General features: G+C 45.9%; 1 protein-coding gene across 1 annotated transcript in view; it reads right to left on the reverse strand.

Annotated features, from left to right (window-relative positions):
• The window catches only part of PLEKHG4 (pleckstrin homology and RhoGEF domain containing G4), a 164,192-nt gene that overhangs the window by 125,984 nt on the left and 20,333 nt on the right, over nt 1-17,875 (reverse strand). Inside the window, exons 2-3 of the mRNA XM_065416667.1 lie at nt 8,637-8,834; nt 2,249-4,466 (exon numbers count right to left, since the gene is read on the reverse strand). Coding sequence (XP_065272739.1) covers nt 2,249-4,466; nt 8,637-8,834 — 2,416 coding nt within the window. The remainder of the gene's footprint in view (nt 1-2,248; nt 4,467-8,636; nt 8,835-17,875) is intronic.

Below are 17,875 nucleotides of genomic sequence, written 5' to 3' on the forward strand. Positions count from 1 at the left end.
GTTATTTTTGGACTCCTCAGACGGAAACATTGAAGCATTGAGGCGAAGAGACATTGGGGTCATTAAAAAAGTGTGTGGCAAGCTGAATGCCCAGGTTTTCTGACTTCCAGCCATGGGCCTTTCACCTCTGGGTCATCAAGCAAAATCTGGCACAGGACAGCGATGACTAAAACCAGTTACCATCCAATGGCTGCTTTGTAGCCCATATGGAGAGTGTCTCATTCTAAGGGGACATCACAGTTGTTAAGTACTAGCATCCACCACTGAAAAGCCTACACACTGGGCATGGAAGTGAACTCCTATTCTTTGTGTGGGTGTGTCTGGTCAGGACTGATGTTCATTAGTGGGGTAGCATTGTCAGGGGGAACTCACCCACAATGAACCAGAACAACAGGTAGAGCAAGTTGGTTTCCCCGGCTGCCAATACGTCACTTTCACGAACACTGAGGCCCAATCTTCTCTACACCTATAACTGCCAGGAAACCCGGTTCCGTCACAGTGTGTCCTGATGCTTTAGTGTAGACACGCCCTCGCTGTGGGTATGTCTACACCGCAATCAGGAGGTGTGACTGCAGCACTGGTAGATATACCCATGCTAGCTTTGACGTAGCTAGCTCAAGTAACAATAGCAGTGACGCTGGGACAGCATCGGCGGCAGCTGTGCAAGTACATACCCAGGGTCCTAAGAGGGCAGGGCTAGCCCCCTGGCATCCACCCCCGCTGCCACGGCTTCACTGCTATTGTTACTAGAGCTAACTTTGATCTAGCTACGTCTACACATGCCGCAATCACCCTTCCCGATTGCAATGTAGACATGGCCAGTCCAAGAGATACAGGATAGGACGTTAGCCCAATTACAGGGACGTAATTAGGCCCGGACTATACTGCAACTTTTGGACACGTAACAGCCAGGTAACAACAACTATGCTTGTAACCAGATCCCACAGCTCAGTTATGGCTGTAGTGCAACAAAAGGAAGGTGGGGATTTTGTGTCTACAGTACAGGCACTGTATGGAAGCTCCCATCTGTCTACTGAGACCCCACAAGATCTGTCTCTCTAGATTTGGTCAGGCGAGCTCTAGCTAATGCAGTTTCATGGTCTGTTTCCCAAAGCCTTTCAACTGTCCTCTCATTCTACTATTCCAGCCCCTGCTAATTTTTCCTTGACTTAGAGATGTCTAACTGGAGTGTCCTGTGCCCATGCAATGTTCTGGAAGATTTGAACTGCACGGTTAGGTCTGTAGCTCTGCTAACTCTCGAGACACTATGACTCTAGCATTGCACTCTGTCTGAATAGACACTACATCATATAACCTCGTGCAGGAACCTGAAATTTTACCTGCGGGTCCAATTTCCTCTGTGGGAAGGACGGTGATTTCATTAATGCACAAGCCTGGAAGTCAGGTGATCTGGGGTCTGATCCCAGCTCAGCCACTGAAACACTGTGTGACTTGGATCAAGCCACTTAACCTCACTGTGCCTTCAGTTCCCCGTGTGAAACGTTGCGATTAGCCAGGCCACTCAGGCTAACAGCCTGCTAATTGAAACATAAGTGAGTTGGAGAGAGGGCGTTTTCAGTGGGGGTCCTCAGTACCAGGGTTTGCTTTCTACACTGCTTCACCAGAGTCCAAATCCGGTGTTCAGGTCACATTAAAAAGCCTATCTGTTTTCCTGTGGCCTTTTTCTGCTGTAGCCTTCTGCCCCAGGTAACCTCCCAGATCTGGCCTTCAATTATGAAAGGGTCAGAACAATATACATTCTGTTATGATGGGATGATTTAGTGGGGTTGGTCCTGCTTTGAGCAGGGGGTGGGACTAGATGACCTCCTGAGGTCTCTTCCAACCCTAATCTTCTATGATTATTACACATTTCTATTGTGCATATTTATTAAGTGCACATTACCATGGGAAGTGGGGATTACCTGGTCAACGGAAGGGCTATGAAGATTGGCAATGTTGTGTTGGACAAAATACCCACTTGAATGTAGGATGACAAGCCCAGGCCATAGCGATTCTGGGTGAGAATACCTCTCCTGCCAGTATACATTCATAGTGCCAAGATAAATGCTTCCAGAATCCTCTCTCAGCCATAGGCTCATCTAAATGCACAAATATAATTAGTGTTTAAACAGTGTTTAACATTTGCCAATTTTTTTCCTCCAGGAGGCAGCTGCCTGTCAGGAGTAGGCTGTCTGGGCCCTTCTCTCCGTATGTGTGTGTGTCTCAAATACAGAGGATAGATGCTTACCTTTAGAAGGTGAATCCTGAGAAGCTGCTTCCTGCTTGGAAGGGGTGGGTTTTGTATTGCTGCTCCATTCAGCCAGCTGCATTGGCCTCTTAGTGTTATCCCCATCAGTAGGTGGAGAAGATGGCAGTGTGGCCTCCAGTTCCTCTGCTTTGGGTTTCAGCATGTCTAGAGTTTCCAAGGCTGCCGACTCATTCCCAGCCTTTGGGATGGTCCTTCTGCATGACCCCTCTTGTTCAGGAGCAGCTTGTTTGTTCTCCGGCCCCCCTTGCAAATCCCGTCCTGCCACACGTTCCAGGCCAACCCCTTCCCTTGGGGTTTGCAATAGCACAGAGTTCGCTACACTTTTGTGACACTGGATTTCCACACAGCTTTGTTTCTCCTCACATTTCTCTCCATCCCTTTTGGTTTCAATTTGGCAGGAGCTCTCTGTATGTACACCTACCATTGTGCCATTGTTATCTAGCCGGTTTGCTGTCTGTCTGATCTCTATTAGCCCAGAGGTTTGGAGTAGTTTGGCTTCTTCTACTTTCTGTTGTGTACAGCCCATGACCTCCTGTCCTTTGTCCTGTGGCAAGTATCCATCCATCCCCCTGTCAACAGCAGAGGAGTATCTATGGCTAGTCTGCTTCTCGTTCTCAGTGAATGTTGGTTCATCAGTCTCTTTGCAGACTTCCTCAACACCAACTCCACTGCTTAACTCTCCTAACTGGTCTGCTTGTCCTCGGTTCAACTTTGCGGGCTGACTTAACGGAGGACTATGTTCTGCTAGCGGATTACTGCAATGATTGTGTTCTACAATTCTATCTGGCACATCCACTGATGAATGGAAGCATTGTTCTGTCAGACCTGAGGATTCAGATGTAATCTGAAGGCCAGAGTCTTCCTCAAGTCTGCAGTGTGCTGTGGAATGTCCTGTGACAGAAACAGGAGCAAAATACACCTGGGTGCTGTCACTGAGCTCATGGGCTCTCAATTGGTTTTGCATTCCCTCCCTAGCAGCAGCATTAAATGGAAGTGCTTCTGGGCTCGGCTCTGTGGTGTCTTTGCCAGTTTCTGCCCCACGGACATCGCTTTCAGCTTCCGTTTTTCCAGGAGTCTCTATTAATTGTTCCTTGCATTCAGCACTGTCTCCAGCACAAACATCATTGTAACTGCACATTGCATATCTCCAGTCTATCGTGTGCTCACTGTGTGCCCCTTGCCCCACGGAGGATGAACTCTCCGCACTGCTGGCTGGAGATGCAGCTAGGTGAAAACTGGAGTCTGAATTCCCCACACTGCCAGGATCATTTGATTCCAGCTGACTTTTTGGTAACACTTCACCATGTTGCATCGTTTTGTTGTTTTCCAAATGAATTCCATTTTCATGAGCCCCGGAATAAGAGGCCCTCGGTGTGTCCGTCTGACCGTGCTGCTTTTGTGTAAGTGCTGAACAAACCAAGTTCTTGGAGTACGTGCTACTGTCCCGAAGGACAATACGCCTGTGTTTGTCTTTAGAGACATTCACTCTTCGTCTGGGCTGAGTTCTAGAATTTAAGGCGATCGATTGGGTTAAGGAGCCCACTTGTGGCCCAAAGCTTGGAAATGAAACTTCCGTGAGCTCTACGTACTCTCCTTCAGGGTCGCTTTCAGAGTCCTCCAGGGGCACAGGACTCACACCATTGGCAACGGTGTCAGCGGACTCCTGAGCAGTCCTGCTAATGACCAAATTGTCCTGCATCACTTCTTGCTCCTGCAAAGCTTGACGTCCAGGAGCAGGCGAGTTGCATTTGGGATGCTCCACTGGGAAGCACAAATTTGAAGATTCTTTAGCCATTTTGAGAGCTGTGATATTATTTTCAATTATTTTTGGTTTATCAATAAATTCAGGATTGACGACTTTATCCCAGGGAACCCGGAATATTTTATCATCAGAGGCTAGTAAACAATTTTCCAGTGCTGTACCCATCCGCTCTCCATTGATGGACTCCAACCATTCCACGGAAAAAATAGAGGTGTAGGAGACCTCTGGGACCACAACTTCCTCGACATTATGTTTGTCGTTTGCCAGACATTTCAGTACTATTCGTGGCGACTTCTTTAGGTAGGGCACCACCTGCAGGTAGAAGTCACCAGGCTTTAAGGCTCGCCAGTCTATGGAGGCCAGCTGGACTACAATCTTCTCATGGACACAGAGAGGCCAACCTTCATGGTGGAACAGCAATCCACTGTACTGAACCTATGGGGAGGAGAAAAGCATTTCAGCACCAGTGATAGAAAGAGGTCACCACAGTCTTTGTGACAGAAAAGATGACTGGCTCCCTATCACAGTTTGCAGTGTTGCTGTACTGTGTTGGTCCTAGGATATGAGAGAGACAAGGTGGGGAAGGTCATATCTTTTATCAGAGAAAGAGACGAGCTTTCAAGCCACACAGAGCTCTTCTTCAGGTCTGGGAAAGGTAATCAGAGTGTCACAGCTACATACAAGGCAGAACAGATTGTTAAGCATAAGGAATTAACACGTTGCAAGGTGGCCTCGTGCACAATTATTATCCCTGTTTTAAAGATGTGGGAAATGAGGCACAAAGATGTGAAGTGACCTGGCCAAGGGCACAGAGAAGCTGGGTTTAGAACACAGAAGAATTCCCACATCCTAGAGCAATGCTCAAGCCAGAAGACCCCACCTCTCTCTCCGCTGTGACTTACTGGGGCAGAGGGAACTGAATGAGAAAGGAATTCCAAACGTTCTGAACTCCTCTAGCAACCAAGACAATGTATGTACCTAAGCCAATGCAACCAGACAACGGCTTACTTATTGCAAATCTGCAGATGATTTACTGTACAGTACTAACATGAACAGTTTTCAAAGGCTGCAGGCAGAGTCTTTTACTCACTAGCGCAAGTGGCCAGGTGTTATTTACCAACTACCTGCAATGAAACATGGGCTGTGCAAGCATTGGTGATGTTTGCCTTCCTTAAGGTGCTCACAATCTACACTAGACGTAGACCTCAGTACACAAGATACCCACGTGCAGGTTGAGACGGCAAGCTGCCTTTTTCCCTTTGCTATAGGCTTCCCTTCTCTATATACTTTGTGGGCTATCACCGAAAGGATTCAGGAGTGAGATGTGTTTTACAGAGGGATCTGAATGAAGAAAATTCAAGCCTGTGCTAGCAAAGCAATGCTGAAGCGGTCAATATGGGGCCTGCTTAAGGTTTTCGTTTTCTTCTGTAGAATGTAGGTTCTCTGTTTTTTTAAACGGGGTTTCTGGAGTGTCTCTAACCCAGTTACATTAGGAGAATAACCCATTTCTGACAAGTATGGGCAACGGGGCATCATTTCAGGAACTGGGGTTAAACCCTGCTGGAATATTGAACTATTATCTGGAATTATCTGCCACTATTTGAGGGTCTACACTTGGCAGATGGGGGCCAAAATATCTTGGCCCACGGTAGGAGGCCACAGCAGCTGGCTGGCTGAAGGAGGTGCAGGTACAAGGAGAGCTGATGGAGGGAGCACAGCAGGGCTTCTAGCAGGAGGGGTAGTAGTCAGCCACCTGTCAACAGGCTCTGGGAAAATACCCTCCAGTTGCCACCGAGTGGTTCTGAGCTGGGAATTAATCATGGATTTTTGGTCTGTCTCCTGATATTTGACTACCCCCCACCAACCTCTGTGTGTGACAATTGGTTTGGCCAGGCCAGCTCTTGTATACAGCATGATGTGCCTGTGTCCCCTGCACACCGACCTCCATTCCTTACGCACCCTCAGCCCCAGTCAGTCAATCTGCCCCTAGCTGACAGCGCCACCCCTGCTCCTCCTGCAGCTGTGGAGGCTCTGCCCGGTGCAGACTGCACCTCCAGGCCTGCGAGAGCAGCCCCGAGGCACTCACCACTCCCAGACCGGGGGAAGGGGAGCAGGGCTCCTCTTCTGCCCCTTCCCAGGGTGCAGCACAGAGAGGAGGAGGGAGGAAGGCGCCAACCCACTGTCGGTGGGAGGGCGGGGGAAGGAGGGCAAAAAACCAGCCCCGGAGCTATGCGGCTCGCTCTGCTTCTCCCCGTCTCCTCTCAGCCCTCCCACTTGCCTGCCCAACTCTCCTTGGCACCGGAGGGGCGGGAGCGCCAGCAGCCCGGACTGGCTGTTCTCCCCCAGCAGGCGGGAAGCAGGAAGGCAGCCAGTTGGAGGGGAGAAGCTGCCTGCAGCAGGAGCCGAAGTCCCTTCCTTCGCCCTGGACTTGCTAAGGCGGCAGTGCCAGGCATTTGTTCAGGGGGTCTGCCTCACAGGCATTGCACAGCAGCAAGTCCCAGGGGGCTGCCACAAGGCGTCTCGCTCGCCCTGGGGAACTCTCATAATCTCCCCTTATTTCCCAATATGCTCTGCCAGACTCTAGGGTCTGAATAGAACTACCAGGTGGACTACATATCCCAGCAGGCCTTGTTCTCAAAGAATGACTGGCTGAAATCACCAAGAGTTAGCCAATCCCTCCCTCTGACTGGGAGGGGAACTGTAGCCCAACCTGCCCCAGCCTTCATCGCAATTCTCATGATATTTGTTGTTTTTCTTAAATTCCCAACTCCTGGAGGCAAGTGATCACACAAGAATCTCAGCTTTCATTTCTTCAATAAGAAGTTTCTAGCCCTCCTGATGGCACAGAAAACCTTGAAAATGTGACCCAAGTGCACCCTAAAGGCTCAGAATCCAGAAGACAAAGAAAAAAACCCTGTGTATTTTTTTTAAAGATCATATGATTTTTAAGCCAATGCAATAACTTTGGAGGGCCTGACTCATGATTTTTGAAGGCTTAGCGCTGGCAAATGCTAATCTCAGCATCATAGTAGCAGCAACGTAATGTGACTCCTCGAGGCTACTGAGTCTGGGAACAGTCCAGCAACCATCAACAAGGAGTGGGAGTTCTGGGCAAAACACCGACTGGCAACGTTTCATCCAGAGTGTTCTCCTGCCAGCAGCAGAATCTGGCCTCCAACTCCGTATCACTGAGGAGACTCTAGGGGATAGAAACTACCATATTCCAGTCAGGTCTACCTCAGTAAAGGTTCAGAAAGAGACTCAGCTGACACTCCCTTCAGTCCTTTCATTCGGGGCCTCTGTTTATGCTCTACACAAAGGCACCAGCCCACTTCTGATTTCTGGAATGTAGGTTTCAATAACTAATCCTCAACCATTTCTTGTCGATCTGCCTGTCCACATACTATAAACTAACTATAAACATAAAGAAATACATTGATACTTTTTGCCAGCACTTTTATGGACTAATGCTACAAGAAAACAGTGTCTTGCATGGTGACAGGTTTCAGAGTGGTAGCCGTGTTAGTCTGTATCAGCAAAAACAACGAGGAGTCCTTGTGGCACCTTAGACACTAACAAACTTATTTGGGCATAAGCCTTCGTGGGCTAGAACCCACTTCATCAGATGCATGGAGTGGAAAATACAGGTGCAGGTATAAATACATGAAAGGATGGGAGTTGCCTTACCAAGTGTGAGGTCAGTCTAATGCAGGGGTTCTCAAACTGGGGGTCGGGACCCCTGAGGGGATTGGGAGATTATTATATGGGGGGTCGCGAGCTGTCAGCCTCCACCTGAAACCCCGCGTTGCATCCAGCATTTATAATGGTGTTAAATATATTTTTTAAATGTTTTTAATTTATAAGGGTGGAGGGTCGCACTCAGAGGCTTGCTGTGTGAAAGGAGTCACCAGTACAAAAGTTTGAGACCCACTGGTCTAACGAGACAATTCACTTAACAGCAGGATACCATGGGAGGAAAGATAACTTTTGAAGTGCTAATGAGAGTGGCCCATTTCAGACAGTTGACAAGAAGATGTGAGTAACAGTAGGGGGAAATTAGTATTAGGGAAAATAGGTTTAGGTTTTGTAATGACCCAACCACTCCCAGTCTTTATTCAGGCCTAATCTGATGGTGTCCAGTTTGAAAATTAATTCCAGTTCTGCAGTTTCACGTTGGAGTCTGTTTTTGACGTTTTGTTGTTGAAGAATTGCCACTTTTAGGTCTGTTATTGAGTGACCAGAGAGACTGAAGTGTTCTCCTACTGGTTTTTGAATGTTATGATTCCTGATGTCAGATTTGTGTCCACTTATTCTTTTTAGTCTTCAAAAGTTACCTTTCCTCCCTTGGTATCCTGCTGTTAAGTTAATTGTCTCGTTAGACTGACCTCACACTTGGCAAGGCAACTCCCATCCTTTCATGTATTTATACCTGCTCCTGTATTTTCCACTTCATGCATCTGATGAAGTGGGTTCTAGCACACGAAAGCTTATGCCCAGATACATTTGTTAGTCTCTAAGGTGCCACAAGGACTCCTCGTTGGTTTTGCTACAAGAAAAGTCTCCTGGGGAGCTATATACAGGACTCTGGGAGAGAACGATACTTACACAGGCATCCTGCTGAATGCACTGCAAGATGTGCTTTGCTGGGATCAGGAAATCTATGAGGTAGCGCAGTCCATCCCCGCGGTATGTCTTCTCCACCACGTCAAAAACCTGGCACAGAACCGTGGCTGCTGTGGCCTCAAACGGAGGGTAGAGCACGGATAAGGTACTCTGTATGCACCTGTCCAGTGATTCGGAGTCCTGTCGAGAGAGAGAACATTAATGGCACCAGGATGCCGCATGTCCCAACCTCGCCTCACAGAGAACAGAGGGGATAGCATGCTAAGGACCCCCAAAACTCATGGGGTGCAGCCCCTGCAGGATGTAGGGCCTCTCAAGCAAAGGAGGAAGAGGAAGAATGAGCTTAAGTCCTTGTTAACTTCCTTATTATGTGAATTTTCATGTAAAATAGTTTCTAAAATAAGGTCCCCCAGTGCGTGAGGGAAGCGCTCACATAACAGAGAGCTGTGCACGGCTCTGAGATCATCACAGCAAATCCTTCTCCCTGCCGAGTCGGGTGGGGCTGCAATTAACGGGTCAGTGAAGTGGGGCGTGTGGATCTGCAGGCCCAAGTTTCAAACACCTTTTCAAACACGCCACCTTTGGAAGCTCCACTCAGCACGTAGGTGTGTAAAGGCCGGTGTTCCATACCTCCGAGGGCTAACGAGAGCCTTCATTAACCCCACCCACTCTCCATGCTCAGTTAACCCCACCCTCTCCCCATGCTCAGTTAACCTCACCCTCTCCCCATGTTTGAAAAGCAGACGTGCAGCAGGACAGGTGTAGCCGTGCGGAGTGCGTGGTGATTTTAATGCTGTTGCACAGTGCGTCAGATGCCTCAGCAGGAGAAGTTGTTTTGTATGTGCTATTGGGTAGCACTCAGAGGGCCAAACTGTACGCCATTTTGATTTTTTCAGATAACTCCCTCAAAGTACTGAGCCGGTGCTTGGCTCCCAGGGGAGCTTGGTGGCCAGAGAGCTCCCACAGCAGCCGCAGCGAGAGGGTCTCTACAGTGCAAGCTGCTCCCCGTAGATCCTATTCCGGGGTATGTGAGTGGGATCTCCCTTCTTCCTAAATACACAAATCTGACGTGCTCAGTGATGGCACTTCCATTATTCTCACACTCATACCATTCCTGCAGCCCTATGGAAGTCTTCACAGGACAATTATTAACATGGGCATTGAGTCAAAACCCCTTGATAATGTTACAAAAATCCAACGTGCATATTATCCTGCCTTTAGTGAAATAAACGCACAGAAAATAGCCATTGCATGTTGTCAGTGTTGTTTAATACAACAGTACAAACATGGAATAACGATAATACTTAAGTTCCCACCTCCCTTTAGTTACATCTATCTCCAAAAGCCCGCAGGAGTTGCATTTGTGAGGGGGAAGGGATCCATTCGGTTCCTTATGTAAGAATAATACAGAGATAAACGTTAAACACCAAAACATGGGAGTGCATACAGACCAGCTGTCTCTCACGGGGCGCAGAGAGCACTGATATCCTGGACAAAGAGCCCTGTGGCTGCAGCAGATAAATGTAAGACCATAAGAACGGCCATACTGGGTCAGACTAATGGTCCAGCTGCTGCCAGATGCTTCAGAGGGAATGAACAGAACAGGGCAATTTTGAGTGACCCATCCTCTGTTGTTCAGTCCCAGCTTCTAGCAGTCAGAGGTTTAGAGACACTAAGAGCATGGGGTTAAATCCCTGATCATCTTGCCCTGTAGCCATTGCTGGACCTAACCTCCATGAACTTATCTAATTCTTTTTTGAACCCAGTTATAGTTTTGGCCTTCACAACATCCCCTGGCAACGAGTTCCACAGGTTGACTGTGTTGTGTGAAGAAGTCCTTCCTTTTGTTTGTTTTAAACCTGCTGCCTGATAATTTCATTGCGTGACCCCTGGTTCGTGTGTTCTGAGGTAAATAACACTTCCCTATTCACTCTGCCCACACCAATCATGATTTTATAGACCTCTATCATATCCCACCTTAGTATCTCTTTTCTAAGCCGAACAGTCCTAGTCCTTTTAATCTCTCCTCATATGGAAGCTGTTCCATACCCCTAATCATTTTTGTTGCCCTTCTTTGCACCTTTTCCAATTCTAATATATCTTTTTTTGAGATGGAGTTACAAGAACTGCACACAGTATTCAAGGGTGTACCTTGGATTTATATAGTGGCATTTTGATATTTTCTGTCTTATTATCTATCCCTTTCCTAATGGCTCCTAGCATGCTGTTAGCTTTTTTGACTGCCTCTGCACATTGAGCAGATGTTGTCAGACAACTATCCATGATGACTCCAAGATCTCTTTCTTTACTGGTAACAGCTAGTTTGGACCTAATCATTTTATATGTGTAGTTGGGATTATGTTTTACGATGTGCATTACTTAGCAAATGAAATTCAATGTTGATAAATGCAATTTTGTCACCCAGTTCCGTAAGATCCATTTGTAACTCTTCAAATTTTGCCAAGATAGTTAAGTCCAAAGTTGACTATGAAGACAATACAAAATTACTCACCTCATTGTTTACCCCCTTTTCCAGTTCCTTTATGAATATATTGAACAGCACAGGTCCTCGTACAGATCCTTGGGAGACCCTGCCATTTACCTCTCTCCATTGTTATTCCTGCCCTTAATTCAATAACCAAAATTTGTGGACAGAGATGGTATTAAATATCACTAAGGCTAAAAAGGTATTGCAGTAAAATTTGGCATGTTCAAAAATTCAAAATTTCCTAAATAACCAGCTAATTGCCATTCAAAGTAATCTCAAGCATAAGGCACAGCCCACTGCCCTTACAAATTCTTCAAAAATGCCATCTAATTTGTGGCCATAAAAACATACTTAAAAATTTTCAAAATCAAGTTGTATATACTCGCAGTGCTCCTCCCAAGCATACGGACCGGTTAAAGAGGTGTGGGCTCCCACACACCAAATCCTGCCGGGTCCATGGGGAGAATGCATATAAAACTAAATTATTCACCGTAATATCTAATACATTAAACCACCTGGTAATGCCTAGCTAATTTGTTGTTAGTGCTCCTAAAATAACACCCAACATATAAATAAAAATAAAAAGTCAATAAACATTTTGGCCGTTAAAACCCCCACAGCTTCAGTGTATACGTAAACTAAAGCCAAAAAAAAGTTGTCACTGTTCATAACAACGTTTGCTAAAAAAATAAAAAACAAAAACTACCCTAACAAAACACCTACTTTTTCAAGCTAATAATAGCTGTGTGCATGTTAAAACCACCACATTGCAAAATATACATTTTAATCTCACTACTGCTGCAGGCAGTCATATTACTTACTGGCCTGCAAATAAAATTTTACAAGTAGCCCTTAAATTTCAAATACCCTTTAATTAAACTAGTTTAGTACCTAATCAATTTCAAAATTTGCTTTCATTGTTACCAAAGGTTCAAAAAATCTCTAAAGTACAAGGGCAAATTCACATGCTTCAAAATATATATCAAGTTAAAAAGTATGCCTTTCATACAACTTATAAAGTGTCTACTTTATGTACTAAGTTTAATATATTGTGCTTTGTAACTAAAATTGTACAACAACCCCTTCATATTATTACTGTAAAAATGTTACTGCTTTTATTGTTGTTTAGTCTATAATTATATGTTATTGTTGTTGTAAAAAACGTAATAGTAATACCTTTCATGTCCACGCTAATCATGCATTGTCATTGCCTCCAATCAACAACCCCTTAAATTAAAGTATTTAATGTAAAATCTGCCATCCAAGGCTTAATGCAAAATAAACTAATAAAAATGTTAGTTGTGCTAAAATCACAAAAGAGGGGGGTGTGAAAGTAAAAAAAAAAAAAACTAACAGAAATTTAATATTTAGCTTGGCCCAGAGATAAAGAGAGAGCTGCTTTGCGTTTAAGGTTAAAAATTAACACAAACCATGCCAAGTACAAAAAAACCCTGCTTTTAGCCCCAGCTGGCTGTAAAAAAATATAAACAAAGGCAAACCAAAGGCAACACAAGTTACAAAACTAAAATTACATTTGCAAAGCTTAGCTGTTTAGTAAAATTTAACAGTTTGCCTTTGCAACCCTAAAGCCGGCGTGGTTTGAGAACGCTAAAAAAGCCACAGGCAGCCGGCCTAAACTAAAATTTAAAAAAAAAACGCCACAGAAAACCCCAGGGTGTAAAAATCCGGCCCTTTTAAAAGCAAAAGCAAGTTAAAAATTTTAAACAAGCTGTATACGAAATAATTTTTCATTTACCTTTTTTTTTTAAAACGTTACATATAAATGTGGCCAGTTTAAACGTACATGTGTAAGTATAAAAGTGGCTTAGGGCATTAATGTTTTGGGGGTTTTTTGAGTGAGGGAGCGTTTTTAACACTTTTTGTTGTTGTTTTATTTTATTAATAACGCTTTAAAATTTAGTTATATGGTGGGTTTTTTTCATTTTTTTTAACAATTTTGCAGTGTTAGCCTAATTACCTGACACAAAACATAAATTGGTAACAAAAATTTGTTACAGTTTGGTAACTGCTCTACAGCTGGTTAATAATGCAGCTCATACAGCAAAGTGGTGCTCCACAAAACAAAATGAGAGAAAAATCACTTCCACATGTGGCCGACCCACTCTCCCAGCTTGGTACTGATGCTGCAGCCTTGGAAGCTGCTACAGGACAGTATGCAGGATGATCATTACAGTCACTGCAGAAAAACAAACACTCGGAAATGATTAGCTTGCAATCTTTGGTTTAATTCAAACCAAATTAAGATGAGGCACTTGCTTTCCAGAATGCACTTCAGACACAAAGCCCCACTCCTGTACATGTATCAGAGGGGTAGCCGTGTTAGTCTGAATCTGTAAAAAGCAACAGAGGGTCCTGTGGCACCTTTAAGACTAACAGAAGTATTGGGAGCATAAGCTTTCGTGGGTAAGAACCTCACTTCTTCAGATGCAAGAAGTGAGGTTCCTACCCACGAAAGCTTATGCTCCCAATACTTCTGTTAGTCTTAAAGGTGCCACAGGACCCTCTGTTGCTTTTTACTCCTGTACATGTTCTCAGTATGTGGTTCCTCAGCACTTTGTAAAAAGCATCACAATGCCATGCCCAAACGCAGGCAGCGACTGCAACATCTGCAGGGAAGTGAAGAGCACAATAGACTGGAAGCAGCCTGGACATCCAGATGACAGGTATGATTCTACTCAAGAAGGGCTTTCCCATGATTGCTGCCGAAGTCAAGTACTTCACCTAACATGCCTCTCCACTGGGCACAGGCAGGCCGAGGGCCTTTGGATTTAATGCGTGGCACAAGGTTTCACCAACCAGTATCTTCCCACTTCAAAGAAAAGCAGACTGGGGCTGTTAATCTCTGTGGCCAGGAACAGCTGCAGAGTTGTTCTAACGTAGAGCAGGAAGAGAAGGGATGACTACCAGAGGCATCAGCCAGTCAGCTGCACCCACGTTCCTTTTGCTGGCATACTTTGCACTGGGCAGTTTGGGGCACACCCCAGCAATCAGCATGTGATAATGCGACAAGCTGCACATGGCTGCAAAGGGGCACGCAGTATCTGAGAACTGCCCTAGCATGAGGCTGCACAGAGCCACAGCACAAGGGATTCTGCAGCGAGAGCTGCTGTTCTTTAGAGCACAATTTATGCTACATTAATCCCAGTGGCTGTCCTGCCTGCAGATCTGCATGTGTCCTTAAGGGCTAGGCCAGGGGACTGCAGTGGTGGAAAGAAGAATGTAGGGTTGCCTGAGAGCCTGGAGAACCAAATATCCTGCCTCCCTTCTGTATACAGTAACTCCTCACTTAAAGTCGTCCGGGTTAACGTTGTTTCGTTGTTACGTTGCTGATCAATTAGGGAACATGCTCATTTAAAGTTGTGCAATGCTCCCTTCTAACGTCGTTTGGCAGCCGCCTGCTTTGTCTACTGCTTGCAGGAAGAGCAGCCTGTTGCAGGTAGCTGGTGGGGGCTGCAAAGAGGAACTGCAGCTCCCAACAGCCCAGCCGAGTGGGTTTTGGAAACACCTTTGGTTACACGGGTGCAGCTCTGCGCACAGACAAGGCCTCACATGCTTTTGAAATGCCACACGATAATGATAATCTTTCTACACTGTTAGTGCAACTTAACACTACCTCGTTTTGTTCCACATTCCATTGTTTTCTAAAGAATTCACACCATGCCTCAAAGGTCACTGTATTTGAGAGTGGCTCACGTGATATGCCCATCACCCTTACACTGCGAGAGCCCAGTGACAGCCTACACAAGTGCCCTCAGCTTAGCGGTCAAGTGGACACGTATATTTCTAAAATCGGGAGTCATAAGAACCGTCATATCGCAAGTGATAGAATGACAGAAGTTAGAGACGGTAGGAGATTTATTAAATCACTAGTCCCCGAAAGGCTGGCTGTCGCACAGGTGCAATTCGTAAAGGCACGTGTGTAAAAAAAGCCATAAATGGGGGCTCTGGTTTCCATGCCCTGTGCGGTAGTGAGCAATGTTGTACATATTCCCAAGGGTTGCGCACCAAGCTGCCCCCTAGTGGGGACGCACAAGCACCTCTTTGTTACCTCCCTGGAACTGTTACTGTCTCCCCGGAGCAGCCGTCATGGTCCTACCACCACGAGCCTTTCGACTCCAACATCCCATCTGGTTCGCCCAGGGCCACGTGATGGTTGAACCTGGTGATGTTCTGCACATCGCTCACACTGACTCAACCGTCGTTCTAGGCTTCAGCGTGATGTTTGGGGTTACTGTGCTGGCTGTGTTTTTGTTGGTGAATGGTTGGGTCGATTTGTGTCGGGGTTGTGCTGGGAGATTTGTGTGGATTTGTGAGAATGGCGAATGAGGGGGGGGGTGCTGTCATAAGGGGCTGTGTGTGTTTGGGATTCTTGTGCTGCTGGTCTTGTGTGGGTGGCTGTGTTGATTTGTGTCTGAGGGGTTTGTTCGAGGAGATTTGTGTGTGTGGCAGTTGGGTGCATGGGCACGGCAGATGGACCAAGTAATCCACTATCAGTGGCGTTTCCCTCATACAACCAATGAAATTGTCGCATACAAATTAGCTGTAGTAAGGGTGGCGATTGGAGGAGTTACCTCTGATATCACAATGGTCTAGGACTCTTGGCATGGCACAGATGCTTTACTGCCGCTGTATACCAGTGTAAAGATGAAACTTAAAAAGTGGATGCTTCCAGACTGCGAAACCCAGTGATGATTCAGCCTGGAGATATTCTGAACAAAAGAGCTCTCAGCCACGCTTGTAGCTGCTCCCATCACTTCACATTGACTCAGACATTCTAGGCCCCAGAGTGACACACAGAGTGAGATTCCTGGAATCTTATTGTAGATAATAAGTCCACCTCCACTGAACTCATGCAGGGTTGTGTCTAGATTCCCAGATCCACTTTGAAATGACCCAAACTATAGGGCATCCATTCCTTTCCTTAGTAGACTTCTAAGAAGATTCTGTGGACCAACAGATTTCACTGTTAGGATTTTTTCCCCTCCTATCCAGCATGATTATTGCCCTTGTTTGATTTCATCCCATTACTACTAATTACAACCCTACACTTGTTCCCAGCTCCAGATTTCAGCACAGTGTGTGACACGCCAGGAAGCACTAACACAATCATTTTGACCAAGGCCTACAACCAAGGGGAAGGAGACTTTAATGTTTGTGAGCAATCTCCAGCGAGCAACAAGACAGGGAAACCAGGGCAAAATGAAAGGGCTTCATTTATATCAGCTTGGCACTGCATAAACTTTCGGCTCATTTTTAACATCTTTTAGCCAGGAGCATTACACAGTTTCAGCAAGTTTTACACAATATCCATCACCTTGAACTCAAACACCCATCCGGGAGCATCTCCCAGCAGATTGGAAAACGCCTGTGCTAAAAAAGGGAAGATAATCCACCCACAAAATGACTAAGCAGTGCCAGAAACTTTATCTTCACATCAGCGAGCACTTAAATAATTATTTGTGTTACATGATTGTATGCATTTCTCTGGCACACAAAGGCATAACAAGGTCCAATGGCGAGAAGCTGAAGCCAGACAAATTCAATTAGAAATAAGACTGTTTTTAACAGAGAGGGTGATAAGCCACTGGAACTAACTAACAAGGAAAGTGATTGATTCTCCATCTCTTGAAGTCTTCAGATCAAGACTGGATACCTTTCTGAAAGACATGTTTTAGTACACAAGCTACGGGGCTCCATACAGGGGTAACTGGGTGAAATGTAAGGGCTGTGATATACAGGAGGTCAAATCAGATGAGCTGACAGTCCCTTCTGGCCCTAAACTCTATGAATCATTATGACATACTGATGCAATGTCACAATATTGTAATGTCAATGTCACAATGTCATAGGGGAAAGGAGCTAGCCCCATCAGACTAATACACCAAAGTGGCAACCCTAGGAGGGGAGGGATGGCTTGCCTCTGGTTGCCTATCACTGGATCCCAAATGACAAGAGATGCTACGGTGGATCCCAAACACTGGGAGCCCATATCTGGGGTACAGGCTGCAGGAAAGGACCAGCCACACGGGGACGCTTCCAGCCCAGAAGAACCCTGGTAACTCATCCCTAGAGCACAAGGAGAATGGTCAGCTGATTCCTCATGAGACCAGCCCTCTGCTGCTTCAGCCACTTGTGCTCCTCCATTCCCAGGAGTCATGTTCCACTAGCTCCACGGAGCTGCTTGAGCATCGAGCAATGCTGTGTCACCTCAACATGACCTGTGTTCTCTAGTCAGACTCAGTTCAGGTTCTCCCAACTTTGCAGATAACACCTGAACCCAAAGTGCTTTGAAACTCTGGCCACAAGAATGGGAACACTCAAACATGCTCCACACTCAGTAGATCCCACTGAAAACAATGGGAGCTGCAGGATGCAGAGCTCTCTGGAAAATCTGCCCATTAATACATAACCCTTTGTAGAACTTTTCTATGACTTTTGCATCACCACTTGTTGGGAAAGAAAGAAAGAAACACGTTAATTCTGCCATGAGTGCAGGGGACTGGACTAGATGACCTCTCGAGGTCCCTTCCAGTCCTATGATCCTATGAATAGTCATGACCTCAAGTTCTCCTTCTCCCAGGGCCTGCTGTTCAGGACTTACATGAACTGGATGAAAACCTTTCCCATGCTCAAATACAGTGTTAGAAACACATGCCAATAAGCTAGCGAACTCAGTGATAAACTGAGTGGATCGCTTTCACTTAACTCCTAG

Source organism: Emys orbicularis, chromosome 14, assembly GCF_028017835.1.
Source record: "Emys orbicularis isolate rEmyOrb1 chromosome 14, rEmyOrb1.hap1, whole genome shotgun sequence".
NCBI lineage: Eukaryota > Metazoa > Chordata > Testudines > Emydidae > Emys > Emys orbicularis.